Genomic DNA, 20,406 nt, shown 5'->3' with positions numbered 1-20,406 from the left:
CGTTTTTAAAATGCATCCACCCCACTTCAAGACTTAGTCTCCTTGCTAGTACATCGCCTCGTGTCTAGCCTTAATGCTATTTGTAACGATCTCAGTCCACCACTAGTAGATATTGTCCTCCTTAGGCTTTTCTTTTCGAACTTCTCCTTAAAGTTTTTAAAACACATCTGGTAAAAAAAAATTCTCATACCCTTATAAAGAATGTTTCATTTTTTTTTACAACCGATGTGGGATCTTACAACTTTCTTGATTAAGTTGAGTCGTGAAAGTATTTCATACATTGCAAGAAATTTGTTACCTAATAATAATATTATCAAACTAAAATCAATCATTAATGTCTTTGGAGGTTAACCAGTAAAAACAATATATACAATCATAGACAAGTCTGAAAGCAGAAACGCCAATAAATAAGAGCCCACTATTTGCAGACGCTCTCAGATCTCTTCTGCCTCTTTTGCTCTCTTTTATTGGGAGCAGAAGGCTGCCATGGTTAATCAGTTGAATATGTTCTATATTATGTAACAACAAAGATTGTCTTACAGAAAGAAAACATAGTTAAAAATTACTTTATGATTGGTAAACAGGCTTCCTCTAATGCCCATAGCCGCTGCCACTGGCACTAATAACATTAAAAAAAAAGGTGTAACAAACATACTTTCCATCTGTAGGTGTAAAAGAATCTGATCACCAAAAGAAGGAAAAAGTCGGATATAGAGAGCGAACTGAAGGCTCATAATCTCAGGAAAAGCCAGTGAATATAAATAGACTTCATCAAACAAAAGCAAAAGCAAAAGCTAAGCCATATTTACTACTGGTAGTACATAAGTTGCTGGGATGAAATGTTCTGGAAGCCACCATCATATAATGCTTGGCTAGCTGCAGCTGCTCCAATTCCCATTGGTGCTTGCTTCAGAGGATGACCCTGAGGGTGCATAAGTGCTGCATGGACACCACCCATCTTGCTTAGTGCTAGTTGCCGCTCATAAGCCAATAGGTCAGTTGCTGAAAGGCCAGGAGTGGAAGCCATTGCCGGTAGTGGAAGTGGATTGGATGCTGTTCCGGGTGGTGTGGGTTTGCTACCCCAAGAGCACTGCAATAAAGATCAAAAACCAATTCTCATGTTTCTTTTCTATTTTAAATCTCAACTACAAAATTCAAAAATGTTTTCCATATTGCTAAAACTGAGTGTGGTACACGCTTTCACAATAAATAGTGGGACTAAATAAAAAGGACAAATCCCAGTAGTAAGTATTAAGGCTGAAAAGAAACAAAATTTCATTGTGTGTGAAATAGACAAAAGAGAGAACAAAAGCCCCAGCCAAGCTAGGAACATAACATTTCAGAGAGCACGAGTGTTGATGAGATGCATAGGAATTGAATGAAGTCTTGGAGCTTTTTTGTATTATCTTCTACACAATCAGCGGCAGTTAGGATAATAGGATTTAGAAGATTCATGATATTCATTCTTGACTTACAAAAATTCATTGGTTTGTCTCCAGCCACATAATTCAAAAGAAACTGTTGATGATATCGACCCAAAAAAATCTTGAAGGGGTCAGAGAGCATGAGGGTTAGCAGGTTTAAGTTTACCTTCTGGATTAGGACCAGGGCTGCATCGAAAGAGGTTAAGAGTTAAAGAGGAAATGCCAAAAGGAGGAGACAACCCCGCAGTGGATATTAAGTAATCCTGGGATTCTGAGTCTTTCTTGCACAACACATCTAGTAGGGGAGATGATCAGCTGCGTATTCCTTCTTTGGAGCTTCTCTTGGGTGTTCATACTTTTATAGATCTCAATTTTCTAAGGAAGTTCCCCTTTCCTTATAATTTTATATAAACTTGGAATGAAATGCCTTTGTGGAGATTTAAGTCTTGGAGGAGATTTGTAACTAAAGAAACCCAACAGGTTTGAAGGCTAGTGCCAAGAATCTGGAACCGATGTTAGGCAACAACCATCGATGAAACCCATGAAAGATACTGACAGCCAATCTTGGAACACCTTGTCTTTAAAGTTGCCTTCTGATATTTATGTTCCACACAGAAAGCTCCCTGTTCCAAAGATGAGCGGTAGATTGACATCAGAAGTTAAGCTGTAAAGATTTGGAAAGAGGGAAGAGGGGACATCTCCAGGCATCCGTCAAAATTTTGAGATGAAGACCGTTGACAACCCAAAAACAAATTGTGGATGTGCTGAGATTTCTTTTCTTTTATAGGAAACATAGAAAAGTAAAATAAAAAGAAGATAACAAAAAGGGTAGATGAGATATACCCCAAGACTTCATTCAATCAATGAAATTTTCTGTTTCTTTGACAGTGAAAAAAAATAAAAGTAAAAAAAGATATCCCCACTAGACCAATACCAATGGGTTACCATTAATGCTTTCCACTTAGCAAAGATATGCGAAAGCTCATAATTTAAAAAACGATCTTTAGAAAGAAGACGCCAAGAAGAAGAGAAGAGTTTCAATAAGGCTCCAAAAGTTGTCTAATTTTTCCAAAAAAAAAGAAGTTTAAAATTCAGCTTATATATATAATTTTTTTTAAAAAAAAGTTATCGATACTCTCAAACCATCTCCAAATAATAGCGTACACCACTTTAGTTCAAATAATTCTAGCTTGACCACTGAAATGGAGCCCTCGTAGCACCAGTAGTCTTTGGGAAGCACAAACTGAATAAACTTTAGCCTGATATTCAAGTGAAAATTAGGCTACCAATCTGCGGGGTAAGGGAATATTTGGCCAAATATATCTTCTCTAAAGAGCTTCCTTTTCTACAGCAAAATGCCGTCTTGGCTATACCTGGCTATGTTGGAATAGGTCTCCAAAACCTATGATGGGGCAAAAGGCATTTTTCCAGTTGACTATATGGGAACTTATGAAGGGATTGTCCGCATCACAAAAGCTCTAAAGAAATTTGACAACAGTGGAGATGACTTTTCTTGGCGACTTGAAAAGGAATATGTAGTAAAATGGGAGATTTAAAAAGGAAGCGAGAATAAGGGTGTACCTACCACATCAATGGTCGGTTCCCAAAAGGAAACGTATTTGGGGGAGCCATTTAAATTGAGACCGAGATAGTCTGAGGGCCAAGTGATTGAAGAACATTGAGGTGTTGACACTATTTCGGAGGGACATTGGCAGAATGAGACCAAGGATATTCAATCTAGAAAGGTTTATGTTTTCAGTCAGAGGAGGCATCAGAGTATTTTATGGCCTTGAGAAGATAAGTCACCTTTTGATGGGAAGAGGATTACCCATTTTTAATTCTGAATTTGAAGATTATCGCCTAGGCTTTTTATACCAGGGCTCGGTCCAATTAAGTCTCCAATTAAATCCGTAGGAAAAAATAATGGCGCTATCAACATAACATGTGTGGTTTATGGAGCAGCTGCCAACAGAAAAGCCATCTGGGAAACCAGAGGGATTGACTTTTGTGAAGGATCCGGCTAAAAATTATTATAATAAGCAAATAAATAACAAATAATAAACATCATGAAACTAAAGATGAAGGGGAAGAGAGGTCGACTTTGTATACTACCTGTTGAGGCCTGAAATTTTCCCCTTGGACGACCATTGATGATAAAAGAATGGAACCGTTGCCATTTGAGAGGCAACCAAAGACCAAGATTTCCGTCTATTACCAAAAAACCTTTCAAAGCTTGGATAAAGTCCCAAAATAGGCAATCTTTTCCATCAAAAGACTTACTGTCAGGGTTGAGTTCTAAACCTTCAAATAATTCAACGCTGAAAGGCTTGAATTTAGGATTTGTCAGACATCAATAATCAAGTGAACTGATGCTAGGTGATGTCATGAGGTAAGACTAGTGGTGATGCAGATGGCTCTGCGTAGTCTTTCACACTCTTGGCTTCCAACTTTTTGGGGAGTAAGCATAATAATACCAAATATATATAGGTTTTGCTGACACTAACCATAATAATACCATTCTATAAAGGAAAAAGAAGTCCTAGAACGCCTTCATTATATCTGATTTGAGAGTATTCCAACATGCAACAAAGAATAACAATGGAAAATCCTTACCAGCTAGGGGACTTAGCCGCCAGAATTTCATCTNAAAAAAAAAAAAAAAAAAAAAAAAAAAAAAAAAAAAAAAAAAGGCTCTGATTGAGGTTTATTGGGTTCCAATCCAGGGGGTGTATCTTTTGAGTGGGGTTTTGGATGATGGCTTAGCAAAGCTATCGATGAAGGCTTCCTCAGTATCTCTCGCATTTACCAGCATAATACCTGCTCAACAACTCTCTCAAAAATCACTTTTGGCATCAGAGAGAAAACAAACCGGAAATATATGGTATTCTCGTCTCCAGCTTTGAGAGTCATGATGCTACTTTACCTCCTGAGGATTTCATCATTGCAAGTTGTCTCTTCAACACAGGGATATTCTGATTTTTTTGAGAAAGGAACAAAGGGAAGAGTTTTTGAGAGGCTATGGCACTGATTTTGCTGAGATCATGTTCTCTTCTGAACATTGCCAAAGGTGAAGCGGTATTTTCTAAGATAGTCCACTAGAAGTTTCAGCCTCATCATAAATCTCAAACTTAAAAGGGATGGGGCCCAATTTATACTGCCTGCACTAAAGAGAATGGGTAATGGGCTGAAGTTATTCGTTCTAACAAAAACATGGAGCGAAAGAGTTTAGGGATGAAAAAAGACTGGGGGCCAAGGCAGCTGAGAAGGAGCTTTAGGCAGGAGGCCCAACCATGATTTGACCCTCCAGCCGGATTGATCAACCAATGGGTGAGCCAGACGAATCATTCCTTAGAGTCTCAGTGAGAGAGCGTTTAACGATGATTTAAAAATCCACAAAACATAGGAATCATGATGAAACTCTCAAAACAACCTGGTTGTGGGAGAACCAGTTCCTAATACGAGTTGGGGAGTGCAGTCCAATGAATGGACATTGAGTGTGTGTTATTTTTACTCAAGTAGCTTGGCATTGTCAGCTCAATAGGCTTTATCAACTTCAATACATAAAGAGAGGTTTTTCACTCCATGCATAAAAAGCATAGGAACTCGGAGAAGATGAAATGAAGAACACTGTAAGGAATCTTGGGGGGAGAGGGGAAGATGAAGGTCGCAGAGAAGACCAGAAGGAGGAGGGGCAGGGAGGTCCATCTAGCAGGCCGATGGGGGAAGGATGGTCATCATTAGTACAATTATGCACCAGTTAATTTCTGACAAAATTTCCAGGGGATCCTAGAAGATTGTAGATAAACTTGGAAATTCGACAGTTGTAAGTGAAAATAAAAGAGAGCAATTGACGCTTAATTGACCATTGATGAGTAAACTTGTTAACTTTTCTCCATCAGTGGAAGAGGATGCATTTACGTATATGAAAATTTGTAAAGAAAAGGCAGTGACTATGCACCCAAAACGGAGCCATCTGTCCAATATCAAGACTTATGCACCTTCAATTTTATTTCCAGGTGGCCAAAATACATCAGTTCAGACCCAAATCTATGGAATATGGACAATATAACATTTAGCAGTAAGAGAGTAGCTTCACCATATAAAGCAGAACAATACCTTTATTTGTCTTCCACAGAGAAAAGACCGAGTATTTCCCATTTGAATAGCCAGAGCTGCCTCAGCATGAGTATTATACCTCACAAAACCAAATCCTTTATCCCGCTGAGTTCGAACTTCCTCAATGACCCCAGCACCAAGAGAATGAAAATGGCGATGTAGATCAAGTTGAGTGACCTGCAGACAAGAAAATCATTGATTCCAAATGAGATATCTACTTGAACGATGATATTTAGGAGAATTTTATCAAACATCTTCCACAAGAAATATGATAGCACCCCCAAACATCTTTTCCACTATACATGGAGTCCTATAAAGGGCTCTCTGTGCTAGTGCACATTCAACATGCATGTTAAAGAGCTAAATCGTTAGATCATACAATAATGAAAGTAGTTTCTCACCTCTGGGGCGAGATTGCCCACATATACAGTAGTATATTGAAGGTTGTTCTCCGGAGCCTCATTATTTACAGACTCTTTACCATCTTCTGCACAATCAAGGCAATGAAGCTTTTAAAATCTTACTCTAATAACAAGGTCACAGAGAACCAAATTTCACACTAGCACAGAAACAGTTTTTGTAAGTCAAATACGTGAATCACAATCCAATTTTAGGTTGTTAAAATAATAGCAAAAGTAAGAATCTCTGCAGTAACTGGTGAAATAAAAGAAAGTCATATGCATGATATGTGGTCCAGGTTCTGTACAAAACTCACCAGATGAGCCATTTGATATTTCTACCACACTTTTGGTATCTGAGCTCTGTTTATCTTCATTCACTCCAGCACCTTTGGCTGCCCAGTTACAACGTATCTGTTTACTCCCAAGCCACTTACCTGAGTAAATAAAATAAATACGACCAATAAGTTGTCAGATTGATGAGTTTGCAAGCATAAATCCATCACAGTAACTAAATCCCAAAAGACATAACAAGGATTGGCAGACAACCATTAAGGAAAAAAATAACAACCAGAACATACCAGATAAGTCATTTATTGCACTTTGAGCTTCCTGAAAGAGGTACATCAAAATGTTCGTTCTTCAGAACAAAATTAAAGAAACGAACAGTTAGCAGGGGCATTGAGAAGAAATTCAAAACCTGCTGGTTTCGGAAGGAAACAAATCCAAACCCTCTTGAGCGCCCAGTCTTTTGATCCCACATAACTCTTGCATCTCTGAAATTAGCAAACAGTGTGGGTAAGTTGCATTGGTCCATAAGAATTGTTTGAAGACTCCTTTTTTGAAGTCTATCAATGAATCTTAAGAAAGGATGACACTTTCGCTGATTGCTAAGATAGAATGTTGGTGAGGAAAAGTGAGAGGAATTAGTCTGGTGTAGATAAAATTTTCATTTAGGCCTTTGATCAGACAGGTTATTTCAAGAATTGGTGGAAAGGACTCTGCTATCCCTTTGTCTTTTTAGAATTTCCTTCCAGCTTTGGGGTCACTCTTGAGTCTTATCCTTATATTTCTATTTTATGAACCAACATTCGTTGAGAAAAAATGAAAGAATATAAGGACATACAAAAAAAAAAGAACAAGTCCACAAAAGGGAGCACCCTAAAGATTGGAAGAAATTTTGGTTCATCTCACTTAAAGCTTCATTGAAAGGGTTGGCCAGACAGAAACCATCGTGTTGAAAAGGCTGTTGAACTCCTAAGAGGAAAGAATAACGGCTTCTTGTTTGTCAGCTACCCAAGTCATGATTGAGTTCTTTCGATTTTGTTGAGTTTAGGTGTTCTGTTACCGATCTTTGTTCGGGAAACTGTTTTTCTACATACTCCAAGAGGAAGCTGCATTGGTAGCTTATATGTAACCCTGTTTGTAGCTCACATGGTAGCTTATATGGTAGCTTACAAGTATGCATATATTTTTTAAATAAATTTAATAATTTCAACAAATCTATAATAAGAAAAACACAATTAATCATATTACTCACAGTTAGGGAGTTATGAAATGAATAGAGGGCAGATGAGAAATGATGTTTAATATTCAAAGAGAAGATGCTTACGAGCAACTGGAGTAAGCAGAAAAGCATGCAAATAACATAGCATCAGTGACTTCAGCGCTAAGATCGCCAACAAAAATGTTGAAATGACCTGCACAGAGAAACAAAATATTTAAATGATTTAAGGAATTTTTGTTTTGTTATTAAAAAACATCGTAAAATCAGTAAATGAGATAACAATAATTTGAAAGTCCAACCTGATGTGTCCTCCCTCTGGCTACTAGCATATGCCCAGTTAACTTTGATAGGCTGCCCAAATCTGCAACGCACATAATATGTTCGAGATGAAAATACAAAATATGAAGACTCAATAAAAAAAATATATATGCATAATCTTATCGTTACTCACAAATGCCTTCCATTGAGTGACAAAATAGCCAGGGCAGCTGACCTACGATCAAAGTAGTGGACAAAGCCATAGGATGACTTCAAAAGGCAGAGGCAACATTGATGTATGTCAGTATGAATACAACTGAATACACAAATAAGCTTACTACATAGAACAAATAAGCAATTTCCAACATGTCCAATACTCTAGAATTTGAAGAAGGATAATATGCACGGCAAAAGACAAACCTTCTCCTTCCTTACAAGCTTACAACCTTCAACGAGACCAATACTACCAAAAACCTCTTGAAGAAGTGGTTCTGTAACTTGTACGTGGATGTTTCCAACATATCTGAATTATCCAACAGCAATTATGCAATAAATCACATGGCGGTGACAAAGAAGGATCAGAGATGAGATGAGAGAAGTTAATTAGTATTTCAACTACATATACCTCATAAATTTAGTAAGTGCACAAACTATACCTATCATCATCATTTAAATGACACAGGATAACAAGAACAGGATTTAATCGCAAAATGGAAACAGATGAAACGACTATATCAAAAGAAATCTTTTCAGTGGTAGTGCAAAGAGACTGATAACAAGCTTTATGAGATGCAGCAAGAAATCAAAATAAAGCAAAAAGAATTAAATTAAATTTAACAAGAATGAAAAAGTAAATTAAAAATTAAATTTAACAAGAATGAAAAAGTAAATTAAAAAAAGAAAAAACGTATCGTAACATCCAAACACTCACACACTGCGGCAAGTGCTTGCATCAAAACCAGGAGGTAGATTTCCGCTAGGAATTGGCTCAATCTGCAAAAAGAAAGGGCAAACTAAAAATGAGAAAAATGTATAACAGAAAACGACCAGGAGCTGTAGGATTCAAAATTGTTCCATGAGGTTTTCCAAACTAATACTGAGAAGTTAAAGGAGGTATGCTAATGCCTGTACGCAAGAAAAAGAACCTGATGTGAAGCAAATCGAATTATGAATATCTCCATATTTTTCAGAAATTTTTGAAGAACAAACAATAATAACTAATCTCTGTATTAGATATGTTTTGTTATTAGATCTCTGTATTAGTTATGTTTTGTTATTAGTTCTGATTTATTGTTAAGCAAATTGTTACTTTTCCTCTTTAAATAGCCTTGTATTCCCAAGATTATTTTAATGAGAAGAACTCTCTCTAGCTTATGTGAGATTATTACAATCAATCCAAACTAGTCGAAGTAAACGCACTTCCAATTTTCAAACCGTTCAAATAGTTGAAATCATAAGCTTGGATAAATGAATCACTAAAATAATATGAAGAAGAGACAGACATTTATCCTATTCACTGAACAGGATGTAGGTATTCATGCCATTTATTTAACAAAGTAAGAATAAATTGCATTTATTCCATCCTTCTTTGTTTAGTACCTCCATAACTTCTCGAAAAATGTATTTGCTTAGTTACCTACTTCATATACAAGCTTCCTATTTGTAGCGAAGAAAGCTGGGAATGTTTAACCATGCAACCAAAATACAATCACAAATTGAAACTACTGCCAGCTAACCAACTTGAAAGATTGTATGGCTAACTAAACCCAGGGTTCTATCATTTTGATCGTCCCAAGTTTCCAGGATTCCTTTCAAGACACTTCCCAGATCAGAATGTTATTATACTGAATCCTCATCTTCGTGATAGAAAGAAGGTCGGAATCTGAATTTCAAATATTTTTTCCAACTAATCCTACTAGAAAAAGTAACCGAACTCTAATGGGAAGGAGGAAAACAAAATAAACCAACCACAATCACGTGAAAGTGAAAAGAAAATACATATTGTTTGGAACAGTACATAGGGAAGCAGCTAATCCTCTTTCCTACGACAGCTGCTAATAACATTTTTTTAAAATTTGTGGGTGTCCGGGATAGCTTGCACGCACCTCGACTAATCTCAAGGACAAGTTGCCTAATCCTACATCATTCATTTGGGTGTAAAGGAAACTCGTATGATGACAACGCGTAATAACATTATCAGAAATGAATCCTATCATAACTCAGATGTTATCACGAACTTACAATCAACCAGGAGAAAAGATTTTATTAGAACATAAACTTAAGGAAAGAATATAAGACCAAAATAGCTTTGCACAAGATTATATATAAAAAGTTAGAACGTAAAAGTTCCCCCTAGGAAAATTCTTAGGTCCGCCCCCGATTGACATGATACCATACTGGGTAATGTGAAGTGAAAACGAAAAAATAAAGCGACATATCATACGAATGCAGGCTCCCCTTCAAATTTGTAAATAATTCAAGTGTCCAGTATAACTCCACACTAAGGCTCGTAGCAAGAAAACACATAAACCAACCCTCATCCCGTTATTCTAAGAAGAAGCAATCAAGCTCAAAATCAATGGAGAAAAAGGGAAAAATCAAACGTAAAGAATATAAATCAGTGATGAAAAGGAAGAAACTACAAATGGGAAGGAGCTGGGACCTGCGGAGGAGCTAGGAGGCCAGGGTGATAAAGAGACTGCTGCTGAAGAAGAGCTTGCTGCATCAAAGCTTGCTGCTGCTTCAGCCTCTGATGCTGCATTTTTTTGGTTTCTGCCCGCTCGGATTTATGCTCTTAAATTGCAGTAAGTCTAATTTTCCGACAAAGCGAAAGATTAGGGCACTGGTCTGGAACGAAGATCGTGTCAACGACCTCCAAAACGGGGAAGAGAGAGACCTTGAGGAAGTTATGAGTGGCTCGTAAAAGTCCCCACTTAATGGGCCGACCACGCTTATAAAGTGGAGGCCTCAAACCCGGCCCAACTTCAAATCCAACGGGTCTAACCCACCCATTCCTTTCGACTTTGGTCGGATCCGCCTCAACCTACTTTTGACTATGACTTATACTTCCATTCGGGTCAAACTTGTGTAGTCCCTGAAGTAGCCAATTAATTTTTCCTTTAATTTATTCATTTTTATTTTTATTTAACTTATTTTAAATTTTTAGTATTTTTGTATTTGTATTTTGATTATTTTCTTGATGGTATAAAATTTCACTTAATATTTTTTTTAATTATTTTTAATACTTACAAAAATTATATATATATTTAAAATAGAAGTTATATTGTGTATTTGTTATAATTATAACTATATAATAATATTTTTTATATTTTAGAAGAAAAATATAATAATTTTGTCATTATTTAGGATAAAATATTTTTCTTGTTTGAATAGTTTGAGTATCGGTGTGAGTAATGGGTAGAGAAGCATTATTTTCTAGTATCACAGAGTTCTTACCTGTGTTATTTTATATTGATCCAAAATAGATGGATCGGTGGTCATAGGTGTCTAAAACCAATAACCAGTCTCGAGTCGAACAATAGAACAGAACATGTTGAAAGCTTTGGCAAGGTGAGCATGAGCAGAGTTAGTCCTGGTTGCAACGGTTAGCATAATGACCCTCCATGCAGCATATTTGGCAACGAGGTGGTCGACGACCTTGACTTGAATGGTTTCGTTCTCAGTTGGAAGAATTATTGTCATGGGAATAAGAATGACCTCGTTGGTTATTGCGAAAAGCCCACAGATAATGGTTGTAAATGTCGCATGAGTGGAGCCAACAAGACTCAAGGGAGCACTTACTAAACAGGGGGGAGCGGTGAGAGTCATTTGAGCAGTAAGATAAGTTGAAAAATTGGTGCCGAGTTCATGAAGAAATCAATGCACTTTATCAATGTCCTCGACGGGTTTGTCAACGGTATGAAACTGGTCACATATTGTTTTGAAAGTACGAGTATACTCAACAACAGGTTTGGTGTCTTGTTTCCAAGTCATCCTTGAGTCTCAATTCACAGGCTTTCGAATGATGGTTGGACATAGTCTCTAACGCAAGACATCATGACCAGCGGAGAGAACGATAACAATGGCTTCTTCGGTGAGAGAGAAGAGCAGGAGACAGAGAATTCATTAATCGACCGTTTTCTACCCCAAATATTTGAGGCTGAATGTTGAATTTGTTACTAGTTCAAAGTGAGGTGGTGAAACCATAGTTCCATTAATGTAGGCCTGAATGTATTGACTCTTAAACAGTGAGAAGTTGGTTTTTCCAAAGATTGCCATCCGAGGAAGAAAACTTGATTGTAATCATTTGGATATTATTAAATATTTTGTATATAATTTACTAAATGAGTCATTTTTTCATATCTCAGCGCTCTTTGCACGAATCTCGGGCTAGTAGTTAAGTATAACAACGACCAACTTTCAATGACAGTACGACAAATATGCAACACTTGCTTTCAGCATAACAAACAAGTCATGTGAGTAAAAATTAGAAGTTGACGACGACTTCGATTGTGGGTCCAACCACCACTTATGTTTTGAGATAAATTTATTCTATAAAATATGTGAGAGAAAAAAAAAACGTTGAAAACATCGTTGGAGAAAACAATGTAGACAACCATCACATGAAAACTTTTGATAGTAACTCGTAACTAAGTGGACTCTTACGTCCCATGTGAAAAAATAGTGAATTTAAACATAAATGACAAATGAACTTAATTTAAAAGTTATTTATGTAGTTACATATTTAGTATACTATTTTTCCATTTCACTTTAATATTTAACCTACATACATGTGTGTACAAAATTAGGATGGTCCACTTAAAAGATATATCCAATTTACCGAACAGGCAGTACGAGTGTTCATATGATTCGATAACACGATCAATGCAAATTACCCAACCCAAATTATAAATGACGAGTTCGGTTAGATTTTTTCAGTTCAGTTGAATTCCTTTAAAATGGAATATCTGACTCAGATTCGCATTGACATTTTGTTAGTTGGATCAACTCGACCAACCGAGAAATAGGGTTACAATTCAATTCCAACCCTACCTTCACATTACTTAAACAAAACTAATAACATTTAATATTTGTAACAGATATATTAAATTTTAGTTATGATTTGTAAAAAAGAACCCACCACCTTTGAACGGACCTAACAAAATAATAATAATAATAATAAAAATTTGAGTTGGGTTGTTTGGTTTATCGACTTAAAATTTGAGATTGATCCAAAAGATTTTTATAGTCAAACTCAACTCGTATACAAGTGCGATAGTGGTGGGGACAAGGGTGGCTCCAATTTTCCCCCTCGGCGACTCGACCAAGTCCTCTNGACTCAGATTCGCATTGACATTTTGTTAGTTGGATCAACTCAACCAATCGAGAAATAGGGTTACAATTCAATCCAACCTTACCTTCACATTACTTAAACAAAACTAATAACATTTAATATTTGTAACAGATAGATTAAATTTTAGTTATGATTTGTAAAAAAGAACCCGCCACCTCTGAACGGACCTAACAAAATAATAATAAAAAAAAAAAAATTGATTTGGGTTGTTTGGTTTATCGACTTAAAATTTGAGATTGATCCAAAAGATTTTTATAGTCAAACTCAATTCGTATACAAGTGCGATAGTGGTGGGGACAAGGGTGGCTCCAATTTTCCTCCTCGGCGACTCGACCAAGTCCTCTAGGTCTCTCATTCCTAATAATACTTATAATTAAGTCTTCGTCGACAGGTCAGTTGCTTCATCTAAATAATCACAACGGATAGCCTTGACTATGGTTAATTAAAACTTAGCGTAAGATGGAATAAAGTTTTAATTTGCTATAAAAAAAAACCATAAAAATAAGAATTTCCTATCCAAAAAAATTTGATAAGATCAAGATCTAGCTTATCATCAGAATAATCTCGGTTTCGAATTGATCGTTAATTAAATAATCGAATCGTAACATAAATTGACAAGATGAACCATAATAATGGAATTATTATGTAAATGAAACATAGATGTAAAAAAAAATTGTTTAAAGTCAACAAATGATGATCTATAATCTGAGAATTAATTACAGAGCAATGTTCTTGTTCATATTCGTTGGAGAAGGGTAGGAGGATGTCAGGACTTTAAGGTGAAATTAAGCATACGCTTAGATTATAATTTTGCCTACAAATTTAGATCAAATTGGTTGGAAGATTGCTGGGTTTTCTTCTCATCGCCGTTCTTGAATCTGTAGCTTTCTCCGGTCGGTGTAGAAGAACCAGAATATTGCCGGGAATTCACTTGATATGGTGCTCTGGCTGTAACTCTGAAAAAAACCCACAAAAACAGGGGAAAATTTGTAAATTAAGAAGGAAATTCTAGAAATTTGAGAAAATTTGAGAAAATTTGTGAAATTCAAATGAATTTTAATACCTGTCTTTTCTTTTCTCGAAGAATCGATGGAGGGAAGCTCTTCTTGCTATGGGTAAATCACCGGAGACTTTGGTCGGAGGTTGTTCTCTGGTGGTGACTGGTTCTGTAACCTTGTCGGAGACGACGGTAGCGGCAGATCTGGAAGAGGGCACGATTCCTTTACCGGCCATGGTCATGATCTCCTCCGCCTTCTCCGACGGAAGATCATTGAACACCAGCACTTTTCCGCAGTAAAAAATGGTCATCTGCGTGGCAGACGGCGGCGGAAAAAGCCCCACCGCCTCTTTCTCTCCTGGGTTTTCCATGTTTGTCAACAGGTTCATAATCGCCGGCGGCCGAGCCGTCGGAAACTCATCTGAAACAGAGCAATCAAAAGAACAACGAAGTTAGCACCGATCGGCTGCAAATTGGTTTGAATTAGCTAAAGAATTTCAAAACCCAGATAGCCAAAGTACCTTTTGGTTCAATTCTAGGGGTAATTCCAAGGCTTCTCTTCTCCTTCAAGTACTGACTCAGCAGATTACAAGTCTGAGCAAAACTGGACTTCTCCGGTGCCCGACCAGACCTCCGGCAGGCGGCGGCGGCGCTGTCCGACGGGTTAGACATGGTGGAATTGTAAGTTGTTTCAGATCTGAAGGGCTCTTGTGTGTTCAAATTTCTTTAGATACTTAAGAAACTTGCAAACATTGAAGATGACAGGAAGAATATAAAGAAGAGCTGCTGCCTTCCTTGCATTTTCTTGTTTTTCTTTTTTTTTTATTATTATTATTTTTTTAATGTCTTTTGGAAATTATTAATTTAATTAATTTATTAAAATTATAGCACGTGTTTTAAAAAAAATTAAATTAAAAAGGGAAAAGAAAAAAAAACAATTATTTACTGAACACCTTAATTCAAGGGACGAAAGTTGAGAGGCGGTTTCTCATCAATGCCTCTGTATCTTCACTTATTTACGAAACTGTCCCAAACCTTAATTTCGATAATTACCCGAAAATTTAAGGACCTCTTTCTAAATAATTTTCGGGTATTTCATGTAATTAAAAATAAAAATGTGGTACAAAATGAAAATTATTTGGCAGCGGGTTACGACACTTTCAAGATCCGACAAGTTTGTTATTTAAATTTTAAATGTGGTAATAAATTAAGTTTTTAAATAGAAAAATGGATTAATAAATTAGAAAAGAAATAGAGGGAATATGGTGAATAATGAAAAAAAGGGAGGGTATTTTGGTAATAAAGGAAGAAGCGGTGTGGAAAGCGTGGCGTCAACGAATAGGAAAAGTCAGGGGAGGGGACTAGCTGCGAAATCCACGGGCACAGGCGGAGGCGGAGGCGTGCCGACAGTGCTGAAAATAAGGAGTGGGTCCCATTATGTTTTTTTTTTTTTTTCCTCTTTTTATTATAATTTATTGTTAGTAATTGTTTGAAACGGTCTTACCACGTGTTAAAATTATATTTAACACGTGATCACTTAAATTTCCAACTCCACCGCCCAACTCGGCGATTCTCCTCTCTCTCTCTCTCTCTCTCTTCTATTTTTATTTTTACTTTTATTTTTATTTTTTAATATTATTCCATATTTCATTGTCTATTCTATTGCATCGTATTCTCTATTCATTTCACTTTCCCTTTCCACATTATTCCATTTTATATATTTTTTAAATTTTAAACGTTTTATTTTATTTTCAATAACTAAAAAGACAAATTAAATACTTTAGAAAAAATATATTTTAAATTTTATTAACGGTCAAAGATTAAATTGGAAGTAGTTAATATATTAATCGCTAAATAATATTTTTTAAATAATTATATTCAAATTTTTGAAAAGAATGTCACAATATTATAATTCGTAAAACAATTTATTCAAATAAAAATTTATAAGGAATTAAAAAAAATTTATACCATCACGTTTTTTATATCATCCGATGCAAAAAAAAAATAATAATAATAATATCTAGAAAACCTATTATTTGAGATGAGTTAAATGGACCGCTTCTTATTTACTATTTATATAAATGTGTATTAAAACCGCATAAAATTATATTATAATAATACAGTCTAACGATTCTAATTTATATATATATATATATATATTAACATAATTTTAGTTTTATTTAATTTTAATTTTTAATATAATTAGTCTCTAAAATTATTATTATTAAAAGATATTGGAGGTATAATACAAATATCTTTTTTATTATACGACCTACACGTGAATAAATTATACATTATATAAAGGTAATAAGTAGGGTTACAGACAATTAGCAACATCTTAATAATATACAAACTTTTTTGTACGTTAAATTATTATTACTTTTCTTAAACCTCTCGCCTTTCAAATAAAATTTCTATTTCAAAACATTACTTATAGGCTTTTGCCTCGAAATTTATTGATGAAAAAGTTTATATCCGATCACGTTAATACATTTTAAAATAGTCACATCTTTGAACTAAGTGATTGTCATTTTTTTCTTTCAGTCTCATTTATTTATGATTTTTTTTTTTTTTGTGCTAATTTTAACTTTTTTCTTTTTTTTTGTATGCTTTTAATATTGTTCATTTAAACAGTACAAAATAGAAATGAATGATTTTAGTGGTAAATCTAAATAGTTGTTTTGAAAAAAAAAAAAAAAAAAAACTGGGTGTATAATTATAAAAATAAAAATAGAATATAATTGGGGTGTAGGACACGTTGCACAATATCATTGGAGGGCCTGAAAGAGCTAGCTAGATTGCCACGGAACATATGAAACACATGGGCGTATTTCATATTGAGTGGGTCAACTACTTTAAGTTAATTACCAATTTAAATCTCATTAGAGGGAATTAAAATAAATCACTTGACACCTGTATTTGAATATAATTTTTTTTAATGTTTTTATTTTATTTTATTTCCTTTTTAATTATAAAAAAGTTAGACTGGTTCGGATAATAACAATATATACGTCATAATTTATATTTCGTATATCAATAATATATATAATTGCACTTTTTAAATGAATATCGATATCCTAATAATATACGTAAAATAAATTTTAATTGAGTATTGATATGTTATTGAAATACGAACGATTGAATGAGGGTTGGTAAACTAATCTTACAATAAAGTTATACTTTGGTGCATATTTATATGAATATTTATATACTAACGGTAATATTCCACTTTTTGACAATCTCGAGCCACAAATTGCTACTAATTGACCTAAACTTTAAATTGAATCGACATTTTCTAATTTTAGAAAAGTTAAAAAACTAAGATCGAGCCAATTGGAAAATAAAGTCAACAAAACAAACAAAAAAAGTCAAACTCATGACTCGAGTCTATCTTAACTTCTATAGCGGCATAACTTAGGTCTACTTTCACCTCGATCGTGCAACTTGTGTGTAGTATGAATTACTTTAAACTTAATATTTATGGTAGATACAGTAATTAAATATTTAAAAAATTCAAACGGTTGTACTTTAAAATTGAAATGTAATATTATATAACAACTCGTTGTACATGTGAATTAATTATTTTTTATTAATTAATAAAAGAGAATTTTATATCGTGTTAGAGTAAGTGACGAAAATCAAGCCACGTAATCACGTTTTTTTTTTCTTCCTTTTATTTATTTTTTAAAAGAAATTATAAAAAAGAATTATTCACTAATCTTAACCCATAAATTTACTTTTCTTATGCATTTAGATTGATTTACTTTAACCACACATAATTTATTATAATTTAATCAATTATTATTATATATATTTTAAAAATCTATAAACATTTTGAAAATAGAGATTAAATATTATTGGGTTATATTCACAAGCATGACACGTAGCAAAATCTCATTGGAGGGGCTGTAAGAGCCAGCTAGATTGACGGGGAGCACGTGAAACTCACGTGCGTGTTTTATTTTTTTAAATATTTATTACAATAACCAGTCTCTCTTTTGGGTTTGACCAATAATTCCACCAAAAACATATAACAAAATTGAAAATAAATAAATATATAATAATAGTCAATTAAAATTTAATTTTGAAATCATTAATGCATAAAATCACACATATTTAAGATTTTTTTAAATGTAAATTAGAGAAATGGGAGAATTAAATAAAAAATTAACGGATTTTTATTAAATCTCAATAATTTTAATAACTAGTAAGTAACAAATTAGATATAAATAAAATTTAATTAATTAAAAAATTGGAATGAAAATATTTATAAATAAAAAAATTAAAAAAGAATTATTAATTAAATTGGAGTGGGTGAGATGGGGCAATGCATGAAATCAAAATGGATGGGATTATGAACCTAAGAACCTAAACCACTTTTCAATTATTGACTAAAAACACTGCCCGCTCTGCCCCACACCACGACTATTGCCCTTTCCATAATTAATTCAACACGTTTTTCTTTTCCAATTAATTCTTCTTTTTTTTTCTTTTTCTTATATTTTTAATATTATATTTGGACAACGCGTTCGGCAGAGGAATAAAAGTGGGTTACCAACTCGAATAGGGTTTAAAATAATCCAACATAACTCGTGAGTTTGAGTTGGGTTGGATTGTCGAGTTTTTTTTTTATTATTATTTAAAATATATATATATTATTTATCTATGATACATTTATAATAATAACTAAAATTTTGAAAATTAAAATATAAAACATTCATAAGTTACCATTTAAAACATCATCATAATAAACATACGTGTTCAATAAACATAATTCAGAAAATGAAATAATTTAAAACATGAAAGGCACGTCGACTCATTTTTAACTTAAGTTTAGAAAATTAAATATGTTTCTATCTTATGCATGTGTCATGGTCTTTGCTTTGCAATGCCACTGTTAAGCGTTCATAGGCACCTTGCCTTTGTCTGAAAAATGATGTATCACACGGCTTGAGTATTTTGAAGAATACTCAATAAGTGACTCCATTATAAAGGTCGTGAAAAAATGCAAGCACATACAATAATGCTCTAGGGAACTATCATTAAAACATCCCCAGACAGTTGGATGTGTAGTACTTCCCTACACACGACCCACATGTGCGAAAGTGAATCCCCAGACAGTTCGCACCCCCTGGACTCATCATGGTTGAGCTAGCTATCCAGAGGTCAGCAAACCCCTTAATGTCAAGCTCGACATGATCACCTTCATCATCGTAGCATACGCATCCGTATTCATCATCTTAAATGGGAAAGTATCCCGATGCTTATGTACATACAGAAATGAATGAGGTTCCTATAGATTCTCGTCTTTAAAACTTTATTGTGACAGAACCCTAGTTTCATCATTATATTACTAATAGTAATATATGTGGATTAGTTTTCCATCTTAACCTCATAAATAACATTTCTTTAAGGTTGTGTCTTAGGGCCGAATCATCAACATATTGCAATATGGCATTCACAACACAACATGCATCTCAACTTAATATGAAAAATTACGTCATATTAAGGAAATAACAACATGCATTGTCATCGTTATCATCATACATCGTTATCACAATACTATCGAAATACGTCATAATTATCATAACACATCATCAAACATAATCGTACATCATCATAAGACTCATACAAGTCATCATACATCATAGATAGTACGTCGTACGTCATAATTATAAAGCATAAAGGACACGTGTCGGTGCCACTAGGCACGTGTGGTCATACATCAAGCAAGTACGTAGCTAATCTAGTACGGTCACTTACTTGATTGGTCTTAGCCGGCATTCTCCATAAATTAATATACATTAGCTCCCGTTCCAAGTATCGCCGGGGTTCGTTTGTTATTAGGTAATCCTGCTCCTTTAATTAGTATTTTACCGTTCAAAAACGTAGGATACGGTATGGACCTTAATTAGGGTCGAAGTCGGCCTTGAGAGGGTAAAAAACGTAGGGTACGGTGTCCAATTTGTTAAACCGAGCCTCCGAGCAGTGTTTGCTGCAGCTCGACACGTGGCCAATGGGAGTGAGGCAGGTCGCAACTTATCTCCCGGCTTGAGGTGCGGGTTCGGGGCGGTGACGCAGGCAAGTGGGTCACATTGCTGCGATCTAGGCTGATAGGGCGATCGGGCCTCGGTTCAAGGGCTGCAGGCGAGGCGGGTCACATTGCTGCAGGCGCTTGGGCTGCTTGTGTGGGCTGGGCCGAATGCTCGGTTTAAACATCGGGCCGCAGACGAATGAATGGATGCAGGTACACTCTGAGGGAGTGTTGGCCCGAATCAGTGAATTGTAGTGGGTTGTGGGTTTGGGTCCGAACCGGATCCGATGGGTTGTATGTTTCCATAGAGAAGACAACG

At 34.9% G+C, this 20,406-nt stretch overlaps 2 protein-coding genes across 4 annotated transcripts; both read right to left on the bottom strand.

Annotated features, from left to right (window-relative positions):
- Positions 1 to 494: 494 nt before the first annotated feature.
- Positions 495 to 10,614, bottom strand: LOC111790356 (oligouridylate-binding protein 1B-like). Of its 3 annotated transcripts, XR_002814464.1 has the most exons (13): positions 10,366 to 10,614; positions 8,635 to 8,696; positions 8,124 to 8,226; positions 7,897 to 7,973; positions 7,745 to 7,806; positions 7,551 to 7,638; positions 6,639 to 6,714; positions 6,520 to 6,550; positions 6,256 to 6,375; positions 5,942 to 6,027; positions 5,541 to 5,717; positions 1,591 to 2,047; positions 959 to 1,090 (listed from the first exon to the last, which is right to left on the bottom strand). XR_002814464.1 is itself a non-coding variant. In XM_023671235.1 (12 exons), exons 1-12 carry the CDS (start codon positions 10,462 to 10,464, stop codon positions 809 to 811), a joined length of 1,260 nt encoding a protein of 419 aa, XP_023527003.1. In that variant the 5' UTR covers positions 10,465 to 10,614; the 3' UTR covers positions 495 to 808. The 3 variants fall into 3 exon arrangements, 2 of the variants coding, with proteins under 2 accessions (XP_023527003.1, XP_023527002.1); XM_023671235.1 differs by lacking the exon at positions 1,591 to 2,047 and having other exon boundaries at positions 495 to 1,090; positions 5,942 to 6,024; XM_023671234.1 differs by lacking the exon at positions 1,591 to 2,047 and having other exon boundaries at positions 495 to 1,090; positions 10,366 to 10,612.
- A 3,064-nt stretch (positions 10,615 to 13,678) lies between these two features.
- On the bottom strand, positions 13,679 to 14,821 carry LOC111790377 (protein TIFY 10b-like). The gene is made up of 3 exons (XM_023671260.1): positions 14,575 to 14,821; positions 14,120 to 14,474; positions 13,679 to 14,012 (listed from the first exon to the last, which is right to left on the bottom strand). The coding sequence occupies exons 1-3, from the start codon at positions 14,723 to 14,725 to the stop codon at positions 13,871 to 13,873; spliced, it is 648 nt and encodes a 215-aa protein (XP_023527028.1). The 5' UTR covers positions 14,726 to 14,821; the 3' UTR covers positions 13,679 to 13,870.
- Between the last annotated feature and the right edge of the window lie 5,585 nt (positions 14,822 to 20,406).

Source organism: Cucurbita pepo, chromosome LG03, assembly GCF_002806865.2.
Source record: "Cucurbita pepo subsp. pepo cultivar mu-cu-16 chromosome LG03, ASM280686v2, whole genome shotgun sequence".
In the NCBI taxonomy this organism is placed as follows: Eukaryota; Viridiplantae; Streptophyta; class Magnoliopsida; order Cucurbitales; family Cucurbitaceae; genus Cucurbita; species Cucurbita pepo.
The sequence above is the reverse complement of the archived record's forward strand: the minus strand, read 5'-3'. Positions and strand labels throughout refer to the sequence as shown.